Source organism: Mauremys mutica, chromosome 2, assembly GCF_020497125.1.
Source record: "Mauremys mutica isolate MM-2020 ecotype Southern chromosome 2, ASM2049712v1, whole genome shotgun sequence".
NCBI lineage: Eukaryota > Metazoa > Chordata > Testudines > Geoemydidae > Mauremys > Mauremys mutica.
Genome location: NC_059073.1, coordinates 246,320,391 through 246,342,406, shown reverse-complemented (window position 1 = coordinate 246,342,406; position 22,016 = coordinate 246,320,391). Strand labels below are relative to the sequence as shown.

The 22,016-nt window shown below is 42.4% G+C and overlaps 1 protein-coding gene across 5 annotated transcripts in view; it reads right to left on the bottom strand.

Moving 5' to 3' along the window:
- COL28A1 (collagen type XXVIII alpha 1 chain) overlaps window positions 1-22,016 on the bottom strand; it is a 120,507-nt gene that overhangs the window by 75,291 nt on the left and 23,200 nt on the right. For all 5 annotated transcript variants that reach the window (XM_045006860.1, XM_045006862.1, XM_045006859.1 and 2 more), the window contains 8 exons: window positions 21,738-21,791; window positions 18,834-18,902; window positions 14,613-14,681; window positions 10,680-10,748; window positions 5,853-5,921; window positions 3,789-3,857; window positions 2,910-2,978; window positions 1,222-1,290 (listed from right to left, as the gene is read on the bottom strand). In XM_045006860.1, the coding sequence (XP_044862795.1) occupies window positions 1,222-1,290; window positions 2,910-2,978; window positions 3,789-3,857; window positions 5,853-5,921; window positions 10,680-10,748; window positions 14,613-14,681; window positions 18,834-18,902; window positions 21,738-21,791 (537 nt within the window). The remainder of the gene's footprint in view (window positions 1-1,221; window positions 1,291-2,909; window positions 2,979-3,788; window positions 3,858-5,852; window positions 5,922-10,679; window positions 10,749-14,612; window positions 14,682-18,833; window positions 18,903-21,737; window positions 21,792-22,016) is intronic.

Sequence of the window (22,016 nt, the reverse complement as noted above, 5' to 3'; positions counted from 1 at the left end):
CCAACTTCTGTTGGTAAGAGAGAAGCTTTTGAGCTTACACAGAGCTCTTCTTCAGGGATTAGGCGGTGGGGGGAGAGGGTTCATGCCCCATTCTCCCTAGGCCTTTGGGTGCAGAAGGAGAGGGCCTGGGGAGGAGGCAATGCCCCCTGCTTTCCCAGAACTCAGCATAGCAGGGAGGGGGGCACACCTGGGCAGTTCTGTTCTGCTGCAAATGTAACCCACACACCTTCTGGGTGTGGTGTTCTGTCCCATGCAGTGGCACTGAGACCACTTAGACAGAGAGAGAGAAAATGAGTCTGCTCTACAGCCTTAGCTAACAGCCATATGACTTTTAGCTCATGCGGTAGATGCTCATGAACATAGCTCCAGAGATCCCAGGTTCAATCCCGACTGCCAATGACCGGGGTCAGGTGGTGTTACACAAACACCCTACCAAGAGCGGACATCTTGTCTTCACTTCCTTGAGTATAATTGCAGCCTTGCCTGCCCGGCCACCACCTATGGTCTAACTTGTGATAGTTCTGCTGGGGCAGAGCCCCACACTGCAGGGGCTGCAACTCTGCTCTGAGCAGAGGTGTAAGCGTGGAGTTTCTTCTCACATTCCCAACTGTCTCCCAGAAACCACTTCCTCTCCCACACAAACTGCATTCCTTGTCCCAAAGCTCTGGCTCTATTCCAGTAAACCCTGGGACAGGTAGTGCTGGCCTGGAGACTTTCCTCACTAGCCTTAAAGAGGCTGGGATAGAAAGACTGAGGACTGGACTTTAGGAGACATGGGGAAAGTTTGGGAGCACTCATGCAGTTAGTTGGGTGAGTAATACAAAAGTTACACAGGGTTTTGCTTCTTTGTTTACATATATGACTAATTTTGCAAACCTCCTTAGGCATGGCAAGTCAGCCTAGGGATGGGTGTGTATGAGGAGTGATATGAAAGCTGCATAGGCACCCTCTGTTTGCTCCTCCCAGCTCATCACTCTCGTATATTATTCGGTCTTCATTAGCATGATCATTGCTCTCCCATTTGCTAGCATCATGCTAGCATTTAAAGATGACTTATTTAGAAGGGTGAATAATGGTTGAAACGATGAATTTTAAACAGTTGAAATACACTTCTCTATGGAGACTGTCACTGAAGTACATGGACATATGCAACTTCTTACTAAAAATTATCAGATATTTTTGCAGAAAACTTGGCACAATTTAAAAAAAAAATAGGCTCACTTTCGGTCCGGGTACTCCAACTCCTGGTGGTCCTGGATCCCCCTTTTGTCCCAATTCACCTTCTTTTCCCTAGTAATGAAAAATTATTTGTGTTTAGCACAAGTACATTGTTTTGACTTTCTAGTTTTATTTTGATGGTGAAACATTTTGTTTTGACTTTATTCTTTTGATTCAATTCGTTTTGACTTTTATATTAATATATAAATATAATTATGAAATGAAATATTTTGATATAGTGAAACAAAAATGTCTTGATAGTTCCAGATTAATTTTTTTTTGGTGGGGGGGGACTTTTATTCCACTGGAAATTTTGATATTTTGACTTTTCATTCTGATTTGGTACAAAAACTAATTTTGAAATGGCAGAATTCCATTTTCAGACCAGCACTAGCCTTGAGCTTTTCATGGTCTTAATAGAGACCATATTTCTTGATCACCTGTTCACCCATGCCCAACCACACAGCATCCCTATGGCAACTACAGCAATTGCTTACATGCAAAAATAATGTCCAGAAAGTATTTAACAGGCTGCTTTCAATAAAATAAGCATTCTGTCCTCTTGTGGAAGAACTTAATCACAGTGTCTACTTTTGCTTTTTATTTCATCTGTTCCTGCCAATTCACTTGCTCCCCTGCCCATCCTGCCTTGTTCCTTTGCCCCTGAACATTCCTCTCCTGAAGTACCAGTCCTGCTAGTGGCTCTGGTTATGAGGGTGGCTCCTGTTTCACCTATCTTTCTTTCACTTATGTAGCAGTTAGGGTGACCGGATATCCCAATTTTATTGGGACAGTCCCGATTGTTAGGTCTTATTCTTATATAGGCTCCTATTACCCCTCGCCCCCGTCCCGATTTTTCACATTTGCTGACTGGTCATCCTTGTAGCAGTGTCACCTTGTAACTGTAGCTAGGCTGACTTTCTTTCTCCCTTCATGTTTTCTTCTACAGACCTCCAAACTCTTTTCCTATGATGAGGATGGAGGGCTGGAGAATCAGATGGAAAGAAGAATGAATGCCAGCATCATGTGACCAGCAAATTCTCTGCAAATCACCAGAGTTCACAATGGGAGAGCCATTAGTTTAGAATTTCTCAGTAGAGTATGACATTTACATACAGTGTCTATATGCCACCAAACCAACACACAATGAATCAAAATGAAAGAAATTTGACTTGAATCCATGGTTAATGAAGAAAATCTGTATTTGTTTAAACAGTAAAGAACTGCTAGCTTGAAACAATGCAATGGTGAGGTCCAGCAATGGAGGCTGTTAAAATGGAGTGGCTTTCCTCTCCAGAATCTTTCAAATATATCAGTCAGAAATCTCTACGTTTCTACTTCATATACTATTAAACACTGGTAACAAGTGTTGCCTTTTATGAGGTACAATATCAGGTGTGTGCTTCCACAGTAGAAAACTGTTCGAGTACTTGAGAGCAAGCTCCAAACATTCTGTTGTAAGGACATATCCATGCTTATTCCACCTGCACAGCACAGTGTCATGGGAGTTTTCCTACAAAGACCAAATATGCATTGTGGTCTAAAAATGTACAGCTCTGATTTCTTTCCATTGTTCCCACTATGGAATACACTTTAAAAGCACTGAGATGTCTGACTTTGGTCAGGTATATTCCTTGTCCCTTGAGGGGGCCAATAATTTTTTTTTAAATTGCGATGCTCTTGAAAGTTACCTTTGGACCCTGCACACCCAGGCCTCGAGACCCTTTTGGCCCAGGTATACCTTTAGGACCTTGGATACCCTTAAAAAAAAGAAGGAAGAAGTTAATGAAAGCTACACTTCCATGGGTTCATTTTCTAGGTTAATAAAATGAATTTATTATCCTCCAAAGGAAAGAAACCTAACTGGCTGTGTGTTTTAGGGCCAAATCACAAGCTCCTTACTCAATTTTCCCTCAGTCACACACACATGACTTCCACTGAATTACCCCAAGTTCCGGGATTGCCCTGGGTAGTGGTGGGGAAAGCCAGGGAGAGGATTTTTGTCTCCTCATCCTAACCCCGTGCAGTGGGAAATTATGCTCTGGCCTCTGAGAGGATAGGGCTACACTTTCACAAGGGACTCATTACTTTGAATGAATCAATTTTTGAGTGTCCATTGTGAGGCCTCTGTAAATTATCAGAATTTCAGAGGCGCTGAGCACTCACCCTATAAAAATCTTCCCTACTGCATCATCCCATGTGGAGATCTCAGAAAGTCTGCTGTGCAAATTATTGCATGGATTGGACCAGATAATTCACTTTTCTATTGGCTTGATCTCAAGACAATTGAAATCAAAGTCTTTCCATTGATGTCAATGAACTTTGGATTGAGCCCTGTCTGGTATTTTTAAGGTACAACTCACAGTGGTGTTTTCTGGATCTAAATTTTGCTACATCTCCAAAGTTTAGGGCTGCACCTGACCCTTTTCCTACTGAAACCAGTGACACAGCCATTTACTTTAAACAAAGCTAATAGGGTTTTAGTTTGGGCTCCTGTCATGCAGTATATTATGCCAAAACTAGGCATTCAGTTGAATGTATTTCTTAACTAAACTTAATGTCAGACTTACCTGGATTCCTTGATTGCCAATTCCAGATTGTCCAATAGGCCCTTGTGGTCCTTCAGGGCCCCGTTCACCCTGCATAGAGAAACCTTGCGACTTGTAAATCACAGTGATTTATAACATCATCGTTTTTAGGTCTGAAATGTTTTCCTTACATTCTACCATACAGATTAACTTGCAAAACACCCAAAAGAAAAACCCATGAAGAGAAGTCATGGGCTACAGAATATTTGGGCTAGCTTTGCCATTATTTTTTCAAAGATCTGTTCTGGTTATGTTTTATTCAGTGTTAATAACAATATATATAACAACACCAATCTTTGGAACATGAAAAGTTACTAAGAAAATGTGTCTGAATTATTCACAGACATCAGCTTTAAGGAAAATAAAGCAAATGGAAATATATCTCTTCCCCCAACTCAAATAACATAATTTAGTTAACAAAATTCTGTTCTAATAAAGAATGAGTAATTCACTTAGCAATGCATACAGTGAGACGTTTTCTTAAACTTTCATTCACCCAACCCACAAGGGAATTAGAATTAAAGCAGCAGACTGAAGTGTATACATCCTAGAAAGAAGATCTCTGCAGTATGTCACAAACAACTAAAGTCTGTGATGGTAGTTTGAGCAACCAAGCTAGTAATTGCCTTTCAACTATATTTTAAATTACCTGACATTATTTTTTGCAGTTCCTATTATATGCATTTATTACTATTGAACCAAGTTTCCAATATAACACTCTGCCCTGAATGCCAGTAACTTGCAAACAAGAGAAACCTAGCTGATATGTGCACCTTACAATATTTTCAGTGCCATGCATGGGAAAGGTCAGACATAGCAACAGATTATCCCTGGCTTTTGAGTGGATATGAGGTGGGAGGAAAGATGCAAGAAACTTTTCCCTGCACAAAGGCCAGGGACAATTGTAGTTCTTCTCCTTGGGAAACACATTGCCTTGAAGGGGCAGAGAGGAGGTGGGATATCCTAAAAGGTCACGTGGACTGCTGCACACTCCCCCTAAGTGGTGGTGGGCATGGGGAGAATTATGACTCTCGGGGAGAATTATGGCTCCCAGAAAGACAATCCTTTTCTCATCTCCCACTGAGGTAGGGTGCTTCCACATTGCCTTCTAATCAGAACTTCGGATAAATTCTTCAGTCTAGCATGTAAAAGCAGTTAATTCTGAGTGTTGGGATAGTATGTTATGTAGAGCACCATGACAACCTATGGCATGTGGTGGTAATGTAGCCACAATGTGATTTCAGTGTCTCTCACTGAGATCTCTCAGGAATTAAGAGAATTTATTGTCTGGCTTTTGGCTGAATTTATTTTGCTAGCAGATGGAGATGAATTCAGTGTCTGCAGACTAATTAATACCATACACCCGATTCTGAGGCCATTTTCCAAATAGAGTGCTTAAAGATAGGCTCTTCAATACACATTTGGATGCTAAAAAGTGGCCTTATTTTTGAAAGGATGAGTCCCATTGATTGCTGGTAGATGACCCCATTTTCAGCACACATTTTGGAAAATCATGGATATGGTCTATTTGCGTTGCAACGGGGCAGTAAAGCATCTTAACCAGTCTCCTGGAGATTCCCAAGTGACACAGGGCTGACAATGCAGACTTTGCATTCTAATTCCTTGCACAGAGGTTGGGGGCATGGTCAAAACAAGGGGCTTTGCTCCAGCGATCCCTGGCTGACAGAAATGCCCCTTGCACGCTATGATGGAAAGGTGCCCTGAATAGCACCAGAAGCTGGCCAAGCCCCAGGATTTGGGAGCTTAAATGTAGGGTACAGTCACCTTTGCCAACTTCTTCCCCCTCACTCCCAACTGCACAGAGCGCAGCCTGGCTGCAGCTGAGGCCTGAGCCCCATGTGTCATCAATCAATAGACTTAGCCAGGGGCATGGTCATAGTATTAGAACAGCATAGAATAGTTCAGTCCTTATCCAACGATAAGATATTTACATACTATTTCTAGATCGCATAAAGGATTAAATAATCATTACTTTAACTATAAATCATACAGATGTGATTTAAAAAAAAATCGTATTTACCACACCTTAGCACCTTTGACTGATTCTCCTGCTATTCCAATTGGACCTGCTGGGCCTTCTGAGCCTTTTTCACCCTGGAAATATATTGTATTGATATAAGTTAACTGGCTTTAGGACTTCACACATTTAAATTTCTATCACAAATCAACAGAAAATCACAATAGACGATGTCTGCATGGAAACGGTTTCTTCAAACAAGACATACTATCAAAAGAGTCATTTATCGCAATGGGAAGTAGGTTAGCAACAGTTCATAAACTGCATTTACTCTGTTAGAACTAGTATAACTTGAAAGGGCTTTAAAAGAACTCTCAGGTTTAGCTAGAGTAAGAAGGAGGAAAGCAATAACTAAAGGGAGACTAGAACAGTCCGGGTGTTTCATCTTTTAAACATTGCAAAATGTGCTTAACATCAGAACATAAGAATGGCCGTACTGAGTCACACCAACGGTCCATCCAGGGCCGGCTCCAGGCACCAGCCGAGCAAGCTCCTGCTTGGGGCGGCAGATTCTAGGGGGGCAGCATTCTGCCCAATCCTAAGGCAGCACGGCTGCTTTTTTTTTTTTCGGTTTGCTGCTCCGGCCGCCCTGGCGCGGAGGAGGGGAGCGCCCTGCTGGGAGCGGGCTGTGCGCTCCATCTGCCCCAGCCGGTGCCAGGTCTGCAGCAAGCCTGGCAGCTCGCGTCCTTCCCTCCCTGCTGACTGGAGCGGTGCAGAGCCCGCCCGGCAGGTGGCGCAGCGGTCGGAGCTGCATGGCAAGCGCCCTGCTGAAGCCCTGGCTGCTCCCTCCTCTCTCCCCCCCTCCCCTCTGCTAGCCAGGGCATGTCTGCAGTGCAGGGAGTCCCCCTGCACCCTGGCTCTGGCCGCCCTGCAGGGTTTGTTTGTTTGTTTTCCCTGCTTTGCTGCTCCAGCCGTGCTGCAGTTTTGTTTTGTTTTTTTGCTTTGCCGTTCTGGCTGCCCAGTTTCCTGTCAACCAGCAGTCGCTAATGCCAGGTGCCCCAGAGGGAGTGAACCCAACAGGTAATGATCAAGTGATCTCTCTCCTGCCATCCATCACCACCCTCGGACAAACAGAGGCTAGGGACACCATTCCTTATCCATCCTGGCTAATAATCATTAATGGACTTAACCTCCATGAATGTATCTAGTTCTCTTTTAAACCCTGTTATAGTCCTAGCCTTCATAACCTCCTCAGGCAAGGAGTTCCGCAGGTTGACTGTGCGCTGTGTGATGAAGAACTTCCTTTTATTTGCTTGATTGAGCAGTTTGGTGTGGACTGTTGTAACACCAGTGCACACAATGTGTCTGTCTGACATCTTTTCCTTTATAGGGAGGAAAATCTTCTTTGTACAGCAGTGAAGGCACCAGGGAATTGTGGAACCAATAAAATATCTCAATTAGCATGAGATTGTTGTGCTCTTCTTGAACAAAACAGCAGAAAGAGGATTATGTGGGACTGGGATGTGAGATTTCAGTTCAAGTTCCACCACCAATATTTGGGGTTTTGTTTTAGTTTCAGAAAACTATTTATTAATCAGCACACTCATATCAGGGCCACCCAGAGGATTCAGGGGGCCTGGGACAAAGCCATTTCGGGGGCCCCTTCCATAAAAAAAAATTGCAATACTATACAATACTATATTCTCGTGGGGGCCCCTGTGGGGCCTGGTGCAAATTGCCCCACTTGCTGCCTCCCCACGGGTGGCCCTGGGAAAAATAAACCTGCATCTCGGCACAAACCCAGTTTTGAGAAAAGGTACCACTGGTTCTCAGCATCAGCTAGTGCTAAAAGGCACTAAAGCTCATTAAAAGGGTTGGACAAATATTTTCCGTCAAAACTTTTTCTCGATCGAAAACTAGGGGGTTTTAAAAAGCAGAAAAAAATCATGGACAATGTCTGCTTTCCTTCAAAATTTGTTGTGGTTTTTTTTTAATTGACAAGGTGAAATTAGTCTGCCAAAACCTGAATATGGTTTGGGGTTTCGGAAGTGTGTGGCCAAATATTTGCCCCTTGCTGTGTTTGATTGTTTAAAGAAACAAGAAAAAAATTCTGCTTAAAAAAAATCCAAAACTTTTGAACCACCTCAGCTTGTGACCAAATGCCTGAGCCCATCCAGTCAGAGATTTGTCCAGGTGTCTGACACTCTGCTGGCTTCCTTGGCTCATATCTTTCTCCATAACTTTGGGTTCATTTAGGTTAGAACATAAGAACAGCCATACTGGGTCAGACCAAAAGTCCATCCAGCCCAGTATCCTGTCTACCGACAATGGCCAATGCCAAGGGCTTCAGAGGGAGTGAACCTAACAGGTAATGATCAAGTGATCTTTCTCCTGCCATCCATCTCCACCCTCTGACAAACAGAGGCTAGAGACACCATTCGTTACCCATCCTGGCTAATAGCCATTAATGGACTTAACCTCCATGCATTTATCTGTTTCCTAGAGACTGGTTCCATGGGGTCCCTCACAAACTGGAGACGGTTACTGTGGGTTTGTCTTTAGTATAGCTTATGTACATACTCCACAAACTGAGCATTTGAGCTTGTTCCAGAATCTGGGATGAGCCGATGTTGTGAAAACTGAAATGCTCAAAATAGCACATGCATGTGAATGGACACAGGGTGCTAAAATTAAATTAACCCAGGGGTTCTCAAACTGGGGGTCGGGACCCCTCAGGGGGTCATGAGGTTATTACTGGGGGTCGCGAGCTGTCAGCCTCCACTTCAAACCCCGCTTTGTCTCCAGCATTTATAATAGTGTTAAATATATAAAAAAGTGTTTTTAATTTATAAGGGGGGGGGTCACACTCAGAGGTTTGCTATGTGAAAAGGGTCGCCAGTACAAAAGTTTGAGAACCACTGAATTAACCCCTCTGAAGCTTCAGGGAATGCATGGGAGGGGGGTCTCCCTTGGTAGGGTTGGGAAGGATATTGCTCTTCTCATGTGATCCCTCCCCCAGTGGCTAATTTTAAATGAAGCTACCTTCCCCTGACATGAATCTCCCTATGGCACTGAAATATATAGACTATAATTTGGCATTTGAGAAGTGAAAGGGATGGTTGCCCTAATGGAAAAGTTAACAGCTTGGCTCTTCTGCAAGCCTCAAACTGCTGAATGAGCTTTAGGGTAGGGAAGGTTGTGCCTCCCAAACAACCTGGCCCTGCCCCCATCCGACCCCCACCCACTTCCTGCTCCCCGACTGCCCACCCCCCTCAGAATCCCCGATCCATCCTGCTCCTTGTCCCCTCACCCAGAGACCCCACCCCTGCTCCCTGTCCCCTGACTGCCCTGACCCCTATCCACCCCTCCCCCGCTGAGTCCTGACAGACCCTCAGAATGCCCACAATCCAACCCCCCCCATTCCCTGTCCCCTGACCACCACCTCCAACCTCTGCCCCCTCCCTGTCCCCTGACTGTCCCCGGGACTCCCTGCCCCTTATCCAATCCCCTGGCCCCGGCCCCTCACCCCCAGTTCCCCCCTCACCCAGAGCCTCAGCCCATCCAGGAGCATCCCTCGACAGCTGCAGCGTGGCTCCGGCATGGCTCCTGAGCTCCACCCCACTCAGAGCCTTGTGGTAAGGTGGCGGGGCTGCGAGCTCCACGCCGAGCGGATGGAGCTGAACTCAGCCTGCAGCTCGCAGCCCCGCCCCCTTACCACGTGGCTCTGAGCAGGGAGGAGCTCAGTGGCCCCGCCGGAGCCACAGTGCAGCTGTCTAGGGACGCTGCTGGATGTGCTGAGGCTCCAGGAGAGGGGCAGAGATGGGGTCAGGTGGGGTTGGGGAAGGAGCCTCAGCCATTCTTGTGGGGGCCCCTGTGGAGCCCGGGGCCTGGGGCAAATTGCTCCACTTGCCCCCCTCTCTAAGCGGCCCTGAGTCATATATTTTATTTTAAGATGTTGATGATATGCTATAATGAGGTACATGTCCATACAGACTCATTGTCACATTCTGGAGTGCTATTCAGACCAGTGAGATGTTGTGTCACTGCTTAACCTGTAAACCTGAGTGCCTTAAAATGCTCTGCTGCTGTGAAGAAAGGTGCCATGGAGTCTGATGGAGAAGGTTCCATGCTAGTTTCTTCCCCACTGGTGCTTTCTACAGTTCAAATTGATCTGTCACTGCAGCTTCTGATATGCCAATTGACTGTGATTGCCAAGTATCTGTGTTTGTGCCTGGATGAAGACATCAGCCTTTCCGTTATCTGGAAAAAACTGCTTACCCACAGCCCAGATTTGTCTGGTTCAAATACATTTTAATAACATCAGATAGAAAGAATGCATAACTCCACATATAACATAAATACATGTATTTTACAATGCTATTAATAACCAGCACATTATTAGCTTGTATATGATATCTCACAAGGCATGTTTTGTACAAATATTATTGCAATAGTGTGTAGAGTATGAATACAGAGGTGCCTAGAGTCACAATCGTATAATCCTTGTCAGCATTTCCCAGAGTGGCAAGAAGAATCAAACTGCCTTCTGAATGGTTCCCTCCAGTACTAAGCAGCTGTATGGGTTATATTTTACATAAAGAGCTTTTCAAAAGATACTTTTTTAACCTACCAATGCTACCATGATAAGACCTCTTATTAACACAGTCTTCAGCACTAAGTGGGTCAGTAATTTATTACTGTATTTTGGCAAGGGTGACATTTCTTTTGGTAGGACTCTTAATCTTTTTAAGAGAAAGTGAAATATTCAAGAAGCACCTAAAATGTCTTGGAGCATATGTCCCACTGACTGGTTTTCAGTATTGTTTTCCTAAATCACTTAGGCACTTTTTGAAAACCACAATCACCATATTTAAGAATTTCAGTGTAACATTTACCTTCTGGCCTGGAATGCCTTCTCCTGGGGGACCTCTTTCACCTTGTACACCCTCAGGACCACGAGGCCCCTGATGTTAAAAAAAAAAAAAAAAAGAACAGCTTCAGACCGCATGTGCAATTAAACATTTCCTTATTGATGCTATTTCAGGTACACAAATACCATCCCATCTGTCATGGAACTGAGAACTACAAGGGCTACAAGAAATTCTGCAACAGCCTACTTGAAAAATTGGGTTTCTTTATTCTGGAGAAGAGAACCCTGAGGGGGGACATAACAGTTTTCAAGTACATAAAAGGTTGTTATGAAGAGGAGGGCAATAAACTGTTCTTCATGTCTACTGAAGGTAGTGTAGAACACAACAGGAAGGCCAAGAAGTAATAGGCTTAATATGGAGCAAGAACAATTTAGATTAGATATTAGGAAAAACTTTCTAACTATAAGGGTAGTTAAGCTCTGGGATAGGCTTCCAGGGAGGTTCTGGAATCCCCATCATTCGAGGTTTTTAAGAAAAGGTTGGACAAACACCTGTCAGGGATGGTCTAGGTTTACTTGGTCCTGCCTCAGTGCAGAGGGCTGGACTTTTAATGACATCTCAAGTTCACATCCAGCTCTACATTTCTGTGATTAAGAGAAGTTTACAAAGATTTTCCACAATATTTAGTTTGTATTATTGGTCATATTTCATAATTGCCACTGCAATATTTTTCATTCCAAGTTACTGAAAGAAAGGTTTTTATGTTTTCCCCAGAAGAACTACTCTGTGAGAAGGCAAAGGGGAAGAGAGTTATTATTCTTGAACGTGTCCATGGAGTCATTAATCAAATGATGTTATAGCATCATTTTTAGGTCAATACAGGAATTATCATCTCTGAGTAAGATACAGTGGTCACAATTATAGAGTTAGCATGTCAATAGTATCTGAGAGAGTTCAAAGTTATTTCCCATAATTAAAATGTGTGTGGTAACATCTACTGATCCATAATACCAAGCTATATTGCTATATGTGTACTATCATTAGGATTCTAGAAATGCAGCAAGATGGCAATTACTTATTCTGCTTTGTTTGGAAAAAATTCTCTACAAAATCCAAATGTGAGAGTGTGATGATTTAAATTAAAAATAATTTTTGATTGTATGTGTAAAGTAAGAGTCCATACTCTTATATGAGTAAAACGTATGACAAAGCCAAGCTGAAGTGCATGATTTCCAACAGAGAGCTAATAACTCATTACTGGAGAAATGGTGGAATGATAAAATGATCAAAAAGAAATGGCAAAGCATAGAAATTCAGAGGCTGCTCTTAAAAAGAATAGCCAATTTTGCCTCAAACACTGAAGTAACTTTCTATTTGTAGCATTCTTTTCTCTTCCCTAGAATTCATTTATCTAACCTACTCTTAAATATCTCCAGAGAAGGAGATTCCACAACCTCCCTACGCAATTTATTCCAGTGTTTAACCACCCTGACAGTTAGGAACTTTTTCCTAATGTCCAACCTAAACCTCCCTTGCTGCAGTTTAAGCCCATTGCTTCTTGTTCTATCCTTAGAGGCTAAGATGAACAAGTTTTCTCCCTCCTCCTTATGACGCCCAGATACCTGAAAACTGCTATCATGTCCCCTCTCCAAATCCAATTCTTTCAGCCTTCCTTCATAGGTCATGTTCTCTAGACCTTTAATCATTCGTGTTGCTCTTCTCTGGACCCTCTCCAATTTCTCCACGTCTTTCTTGAAATGCAGTGCCCAGAACTGGACACAATACTCCAGTTGAGGCCTAACCAGTGCAGAGTAAAGCGGAAGAATGACTTTTCGTGTCTTGCTCACAACACACCTGTTAATGCATCCCTGAATCATGTTTGCTTTTTTTGCAACACCATCACACTCTTGACTCATATTTAGCTTGTGGTCCACTATAACCCCTAGATCCCTTTCTGCTGTACTCCTTCCTAGACAGTCTCTTCCCATTCTGTATGTGTGAAACTGACTGTTCCTTCCTAAGTGGAGCACTTTGCATTTGTCTTTATTAAACTTCATCCTGTTTACTTCAGACCATTTCTCCAATTTGTCCAAATCATTTTGAATTATGACCCTATCCTCCAAAGCAGTTGCAATCCCTCCCAGTTTGGTATCGTCTGCAAACTTAATAAGCGTACTTTCTATGCCAATATCTAAGTAGTTGATGAAGATATTGAACAGAGCCGATCCCAAAACAGACCCCTGCAGAACCCCACTTGTTATACCTTTCCAGCAGGATTGTGAACCATTAATAACTACTCTGCGAGTATGGTTATCCAGCCAGTTATGCACCCACCTTATAGTAGCCCCATCTAAGTTGTGTTTGCTTAGTTTATTGATAAGAATATCATGCGAGATCATATCAAATGCCTTACTAAAGTCTAGGTATACCACATCCACCACTTCTCCCTTATCCACAAGACTCGTTATCCTATCAAAGAAAGCTATCAGATTGGTTTGACATGATTTGTTCTTTACAAATCCATGCTGGCTATTCCCTCTTACTTTTGTACACACAGTATAAGTTTTAAACAGACAATTTAATACTGGTACACAGCGATGATGATTGTGAAGTTTGGTTGAGGTGGTGAAGTCAGAGGGTGGGATATTTCCCAGGAAATGCCTTGCTGCTAAATGATGAACTAGCAATTGGCGGAGCCCTCAAGGGTTAACTCGTTGTTAATGTAGCCTCACACTCTACAAGGCAGCACAAATGGAGGGAGGGGAGACAGCATGGCAGACAGAGACAGAGACACACACCGTGTGTGTGAGGGAGAGATGCACATTAGTCCTTTAAGTATACTGACCCCACTCTAAGTACACTGCCTTTTTAAGCAGATCAGCAAGCTGAGATGGCAGCTGCTGCCCAGCAGCTCCCTCTGTCCTGAGCCCTGTCGTGTGTCCCCCAACTCTATGGAAGATGAGGTAAGTGGGGTACAGGAGCAGGGGGGAGGGGGACACCCTGACATTAGCCCCCCTCTCTGCCACCCCCCTGCACAGCAAGCAGAAGGCTCTGGGGAGCAGTTTCAAGGGAGAGGACAGGAGCAGCACACGGCAGTGGGGGGAGGGACAGCTGAACTGCCCGGCAATTGATAGCCTGCTGGTCAGCTGCCGCACAGGGAACTTAGAGGAACGAGGAGCTGATAGGCAGGCTGCCGGTCCACCCTGGTTCCAAGCCCCTACCAGCTAGCTGCAACGGGCTGCTCTTCCTTCAAGCAGTGGACAAAGCAGGTGACTGCCAAACAATGTTATAAGGGAGCATGGCACAACTTTAAATGAGCATGTTCCCTAACTGATCAGCAACGTAATAACGTTAACCAGGACAACTTTAAGTGAGGAGTTATTGTACAAGTTTCTTCTCTTTTTCTTTATAACCAAAGAAATATAAGAACTAGTTTGAAAACAGGAACTAAGATCCCGAGACTGACAGTGGCACAGAAACATTTAAAGATATGTGGCATCTAAATAACTTTTCCAGACCAGCTGTGTTGACGTACTTAAGTTACACACAGGTACATAGGAATGGCCCAACTTTTGATTCTTTAAAGATATATTTTTATTTCAGACCGTTCTAAAGTGTTTTTCTCCTTAACATCAACCAGAAGAGAAGCACAGATACAAATTCGCATCTAGAGTCTTATTGAAAATCAGGCCCTAAGAGGCTGTTTAGCTGGGATTAGGCAATCAAATTTTTCTTTGTTTCATATTCTTTAGAGATGGCACTTCCTCCTGGCTCAGCTCTGCTACGTGCAGTTGTTATTGCAACAGTAACTAACACATCCACTCTCTTTCATTGTCGCAGCAGCAGGTACAGAGTGGGCCAGTCAATATGACCATAATCTATCAAACAAGTTCACTTAGATGTCTTGTATTGTTTTTAATTTCTAACACGTTATACAGAACTGTCCTGTGCACTTACAGTTAATCCTGGCTCACCAATTCCAATAGGCCCTGGAGGCCCAATTCTTCCTTCCTGGCCTCTATCACCCTATTGGGAAAGAATTTCAGAGATGTTACTTATTGTTTCATTACTGTGTGACTTTCAAAAGCACCCAAGTGACTGGGACTAAGTTACTTTTGAAAATGGGACTTAGCACTCTGGAGACGAAGTTTCATTGAAAGTCAGTGGGACTTAGGCTCCCAACTCATTTGGGCACTTTTGAAAATTTTACTCTTTACTCATAGGTGAGGTATAGTGCACCATATAATGTCCCCTGGTGGCACTGAAATGAAACCACTAGCATCTTTTAATGAACAGTTAGTATGAACTATAATTTAGGAGCATAAAAAAGTCATATTCGTTTATCCTTAGGGCTAGATTGCAGCCCGTCCTACATGCCAATGGAAACACAGTAAGGGGATAACAGGCACCTGCTTATACTCATGCACCAGTACATGGTACCATCACAGCCAGCACACAGGGAGTATCAGGCTCCACAGAGCCATTGCATCCCCCACTCTGTATAACGCAGTAGAGAGTTGGCATAGCAGTCCAGGACATTGGGCAGCATATGCCACACTGGGTGTAAACCTAGTGCAGTGTAGTTCCTCTACAGAGCATCATGGAGCTTGGGAAGGACACTATGACTCCCTAATCCACAATTTCCCTCCTGGACTACGGCAAAAGCAGCACAACAATGCTCTGCTCCTTCATCTGGGCAAATTACAAAATGATTATGTAGCCCTCACGCAGCACACATTGAATGTATTCCAACATCTTGCACTGTTCCACAGCACGGAAAACACCCATGAGTTCCATGGATGCAGGGAAAAGAGCAATAAAACCTTACAGGTATGTTGTTCTAGGCATTGGCCCTTTGTCCGTACAGTACAGAAGATACGTGGCCTAAAGCAATTTTTGAAGAATTAGCACCAGAAGTAATCTTTGACTCAAACAAGATGCAGGCATGAATTGGTGCATGAGAGAAAATAGCAGGGAATCTCCATCTCCCAACTAAGAAATATGGGAGAAATCAGTCATTTATTCTCCAAGAAGTTTTTAGTTCCCTTGTCTCTGGCCATATATATTGTGTGTAAAAGCAACCAAGGTATATTTATACACTTTACATAAATATGCATAATGGTGCAGGACTGGAGGCAGACCATGTGTACTTCAGCCATGAAACTGATCTCACCTTTACTGATTTCAGTAGTTACTTCTGATTTCACTGCTCTACAGCCAAAATGCTTCTGAAATAAATGTAGTCAAACTTTACTAATTCTGGGTCACTGAGAACGAAAATGATGCTTAAAATTGTTGATTGGCTCTAGTTTTCAAGATATGCTATTGGGTCAGTATATACGACCCTTGACTTGGGAATAGCGGAGGATAAGTGAGTTATAAAGGGAAGGGATCTCAATTTAAACCAGAAATGACTAAAATATGTCTTTGACTGGATCTATGAATAAATCTACGACTGGGTTTGGACAGTACTTGCTTTTTAGGCAAAACAATGAATGATGCAATCTGAAGCTGGTATTGCGTCATACATGATATGAATTGCATCATGTTATTCCTAGAAGTCATGGATGATGCAATAATAACGAAGCTTACATCACTCTGCTGAACAAATTGCCCTATATCAGCTCTAGAAATCATACAGTGTCGTGCGCTCTTATTTGTCAGTGTTTGATTTTGCAAAGGGACACATTTCTGTTTAGCCAAAGTGAGCAGAGATGCCTCGTACTTGTGTGAACAGTGCAGATAACTTCTGCTATGTTTGTGGTGAAGTGACTTTTGCATCACAAAAGCGCAGTATAACCACTATGGTTAAGAAAGCCTATCACCTTTATTTTGGCTGCAAAATTGGAGATCAGGACAAGAGGTGGGCCCCACACATAGGCTGCAACACTTGTGCAACAATTCTTCGCCAGTGGTTGAACAGGAAAAGGAAATCTATGCCTTTTGTAGTGCCAATGATTTGGAGAGAGCCAACAGATCATACCAGCAATTGTTACTTCTGCATGGTGCCTCCAGTTGGGAAAGGTGTGTCAAAGAAGAAAAAGTGGACTGTGCATTATCCAAACATTCCATCAGCTATACGCCCAGTACCCCACGGAGAAGGACTGCCGGTTCCTGATGCACCAGAATTATTCTCACTTGAGTCAGACAAGGAAGAGGAAGAGGATGAAACTTCTGGTCCTGAACCATCAATGTCACAGGACCCACATTTTCTCCCATCCTCCTCCTCTGAACCACACCTCATAACACAAGGTGAACTGAATGACCTTGGAACTACCCAAGAGTAAGGCAAAGCTGTTGGGCTCCAGACTACAGCAGTGGAATCTCCTGGCAGGCGATATTAGGGTTTCCATGTTCCGTGACTGTCAAAAGGATCTTGTCCCATTCTTCTTCATGGAAGGTGATCTTGTAGCCTGCAACAACATCGATGGTGTGATGGCAGCCCTCAACATCGTTCACGATCCAGATGAGTGGAGACTGTTCATTGATTCATCGAAGACGAGTCTTAAAGCTGTTTTACTGCATAATGGCAATGTTTTGTCATCAATTCCAGTTGGTCATGCAGTCCATATGAAGGAAACCTATGACAACATGAAACAACTTTTGAGGTGCATAAACTATGACCAACATCAGTGGCAGCTTTGTGGCGATTTGAAGGTTGTTGCTCTCTTGCTTGGTCTGCAGACTGGATACACAAAGTACTGCTGTTTTCTCTGCGAATGGGATAGTCGTGCAAGAGATTCCCACTACATCAAGAAAGATTGGCCACTCCGACAGTCATTGGAGCCTGGGAGGAAAAGTGTTCAGCATCCACCACTCGTTGAATCAAGGAAGATTTTGTTACCACCCTTACACATCAAGCTGGGTCTGATGAAGAACTTTGTCAAGGCCATTGACAAAACACAAGCAGCTTTCAAGTACCTCCGTGGAAAATTTCCAAGATTAAGTGAAGCTAAGATAAAGGAAGGTGTCTTTGTTGGTCCTCAGATTCATGAACTTCTTCGAGATGATACATTTGACCATGCTCTGCGTGGCAAGGAAAAGACGGCATGGAAAGCCTTCAAGTTAGTGGCAATAAATTTTCTCGGAAACAACAAGGCAGACAACTACAGGTTGTTGGTGGAAAACCTCCTCAAGGCATACAAAAGCCTTGGTTGCAACATGTCACTAAAGATACATTTTTTGCACTCTCATCTAGATTTTTTTCCACCGAACTGCAGAGCAGTGAGCAACGAGCACGGCGAGCGATTTCACCAGGACATTGCAACAATGGAGAAACGCTATCAGGGCAAATGGAGCCCATCAATGCTTGCAGACTATTGCTGGACAGTGACAAGAGATGCTCCATTTAATGAATACAAGAGACAAGCCAAGAAGCGACGAGTAGACACTGAATAGGACTAAACTATGTACATAATAGTTTTTTGCCTTTTGTTTCATAATAAATTTTAGTTATATAACCCTTTTGCTGATTTTTAAAGTGTTACATAAACAGGACAGGTGAAATATTATCATGTAAAGCAACCATAAACACATGAAAAGACCTAGGTTTACAATTTATGATTAAAACTCTACTATCTACACAATATACATAGACATAAAATGTAAAAACTTAAATATCTTAGAAACAATAGCCAATCAGTTGTTTTAATTGTCATATTTGAATTCAGCACGTCAAAATACATAATAAATAGCACATTTTATCTCTGAAGCAGACGACTTCTCAAAAATTGTAGACCAGTGTTTTCACTGCTGTAGGTGAGATTATAATCAGGCTTTGGGATGACTGAAAGGCAACTCAGCTACCTCCATCCTATGCAAGTGTGTAAACTTCTAAAGTTATATACTCTTCAGTTTCAAATAATAACTCACTTGTTATGGCAGTAGACTCAAGCTAACTTTCATTAAAATATACTACAAAGGATTCACATAGAGACTGCATCATGATAGGAAACATATTGTATTACCGATGGCACCTTAGAGACTAAAATTTATTTGAGCACAAGCTTTCATGGGCTACAGCCCACTTCATCAGATGCATAGAATGGAACAAATAGTAAGAAGATATATAAACATACAGAGAACATTAGTCTCTAAGGTGCCACAAGTACTCCTGTTCTTTTTGTGGATACAGATTAACACGGCTGCTACTCTGAAACCTGTATTATTGATGATTACCTTAGGTCCTTGAAGTCCAACACCAGGGAGTCCAATGGGACCATAAGGACCTCTAGGACCTGGCTCTCCCTAAAGAAACAAAAGAAGTTAAGAGGCAACAAAGTGTTTATGGTATTTTGATAATATTCCCCACAATATGTCCCCCTAGTGTCATTACAGATGGGAAAATACATATTTACTTACAAAGAACATTTCTGATCTAAGGAAATGAGTTCCAAAATTAATAGATGTCATGGGTGAAGTCCCAGTCCCATTGAAGTCACTGGGAGTTTTGTCATTGACATCACTGGGGTCAGGATGTCACTGCATAAATCTAACCATTCTGAGAATAATGAGACCACAGGATTTCCTTTGCAAACATACACTCCAAATTGTGGTTGTTTTTTATGCTGGTTCCTTGGTTGTTGGCCTTATTTGGTAACTTGATGTGTGTTGCTCAGTCCTTCGCTCTTTCTTTTGGGGATTAGGAAGTATTTATGCCTTAACTGTTGAGCTTAATATCTCCCCACACTGCTGACTGTGTATTATAGCTCCTTCGTAAATCTTAGTCAGTATCTGATTCTCAAGTGTTCTTAGTGTGATTCTAATCCAGTTAAGGTAGGTTTCACTAACAAAAATGAGATCTGTAGACAATTAGTTCTGATGTGTTATCTAACAAATACTAAAATCACTGGCTTAAAACATCATTAGGATTTAATTTAAACCAAATAAACTCAACATTAAGACAAATATTTTGTTCAGCTGCCTTGGTGATAAACCCAATATATACACTAATAGAGTCTTAATCTACTCTAACATTACTTGATATTGCCAGGGTCTCTGAATATGAATGTACCTGATGTTTGATACAATACATACTGTGGTAACAAGGTGCATTGACCTCAGTGGCTGCAGCTGCCTACCCCAATAGTTAATTTGGGTCAGTGTGTTGAGATCAGGACAGCTTTTGGATTTCCTTTCTTTTTTGGTTTCTCAGACCCTTATCCTTGTTCAGTGGTATGTACTTAATCCTATCTAGTGGCCTTTTTTAAGAATACTAAAATTAAAAAAAGAACAATACCCTTTATTGTATTTTATTTAGCAAATTAGTAAAACTAAAAAGGTTTTAAAAATATTTTTAAAGTAGTTCAAACAATATTTAAAATGCTTGTTGAATAAGGCTATGTCTACACTACACAGTTTTGCTGACATATGGCAGCTTATGCTGACCTAACTATGGAGGTGTACACATTGCAATGCTCCTCCCACTACTTTAACTTGCCTGCTATACCCACATAATAAAACCACCTCCGCGAGAGATGTAGAGCTTAGGATGACATAGTTAGAGTGACATAGTGTCAGTCTAGACACTATGTTGCTTACATCTCCCTAAGTGGAGTCCAAGAGATATCCCACAATGCCCACCATGACTGCGCTCATATCGTTTTGAACTCCGCTGTCCTGTTGCCAAGTACACAGGTGAACGCCCCTCCGCTGTTAAAGCCCCAGGAAGTTTTGAACTAGCTTTTCCTCTTTGCTCAGTGTGGAGAGCTCACATAGCAACTGCCCAGCTGAGCATGCTGGCTCCATGCAGCATACACGGCCCTATCTGGAGCACATCAGAGGTGGTGGATCTCCTTGGTCTGTGGGGAGAAGAGGCTGGGCAGGCACCAGGGCCAGCTCCAGGGTTTTGGCCTCCCCAAGCACCTGCTTGCTGGGCTGGTGCCTGGAGCTGGCTCTGACACACACATATAAACTAAGAGGAAAGCACCAATACAGTTCAGAAGAAGTAAATGTACTATACAATAAGATTAGCTGGTAATACAGTCCATGCACTGTCAATGTGAAATTACAGAAAGAAGCCAAGACTTCTAACTTTTGCACGGCTTAAATCAGGATTAGTAGAGACATGGCTATTTCGCCACATGCATGAATAGTTTCTTTCAGAACCTTTTTTTTCCTGCTGAAATAATCCACTATGGGCTTCCTTAATTGTGTTTTGCATGAAAGATGGATAAAAAAGAACAAGAAAAGCATTTGTCAAGAAAGGAAAAAAATTATCAGACCAAGATTCCAGTATAATTTATATCATAAATATTTTCCACATATAAAGCTGTTCCTTTGTGTCTTCAACTGGACTTGTTGCCTCAGGAACAAAACATGAATATATCCCAAATTGTAGACCCAATTCTAATGGAACCTAAAAATGGTATTTCATTCTTTAGGCTACCCATAGTTCTGCTGTAAAATGGATAACTTGCAGGTGTTAACTTCAGCCCCTATATTTTGAAAGAGATGTTTGAGGATTTAACTGTACAAGACTCATTGAAGATAATGGAAATTTTATGAGTAGAACAAATATATTTGCATAAATCAATTTGCTAATAATTTGTGAACAGGAAGAATGCCTACATTCCTCAGATACTTGGGCCAATGAATTCTAACTCGCTCGGGTTACAACAACTCATTATTTTGAACAATCTATCTTCAATATGTCAAAGGCCTTGGTATTCATTCAGGACCAAATCCTTGTCTAATGTTTTTTAATTCCATTTTTCAGTCCTCAGAACACAAAGCATCAAATAAATACTCAACTCTTGTTAAGAGATCTTTCACATCTGAATATTTCCTAACAGCAAAACAGAAACATATCAAACAACTTCAACAATATTCAAGCACAAAATATTTCAGCCTAAAAAGTAATTTTGTAGCAAACTGCCTGAACGAATTTAGAACCAGAGAGCCTTGTCAGTAACGCTAAGATTTACTACCTGGTGACGCTGCCCTACTGTACATTATTCTCATGCTAAGCATACCAGTGTCAAGAAACTCATGACATCACAGTGACAAAACTGTAATCTAGCACTCTGCTAGAGCTTATCTTGCACACACTCCATATTCCACACAGACAGACCTATATCTTACCTTATTTCCTTGAATACCTTTTGGACCTGGCTCGCCTGGAGGTCCACTGATTCCCTATACCAGGATAAATACCATAGAATTAGTTTTCTTCGAAGATACGTACGTTTCTTTTGAATGTTGTCTTGAACACAATACAGTAAAATATCTTTGGGGCTAGAGCTGTCTTTGTTATACATTTGTACAGTGGCAAGCACAACAGAGCCCTGGCCTCGAGGTGCTACCATAATACACATTAATAATAATAACCAGCTCTTGCCGAAAGAATATTTTACTTCTACA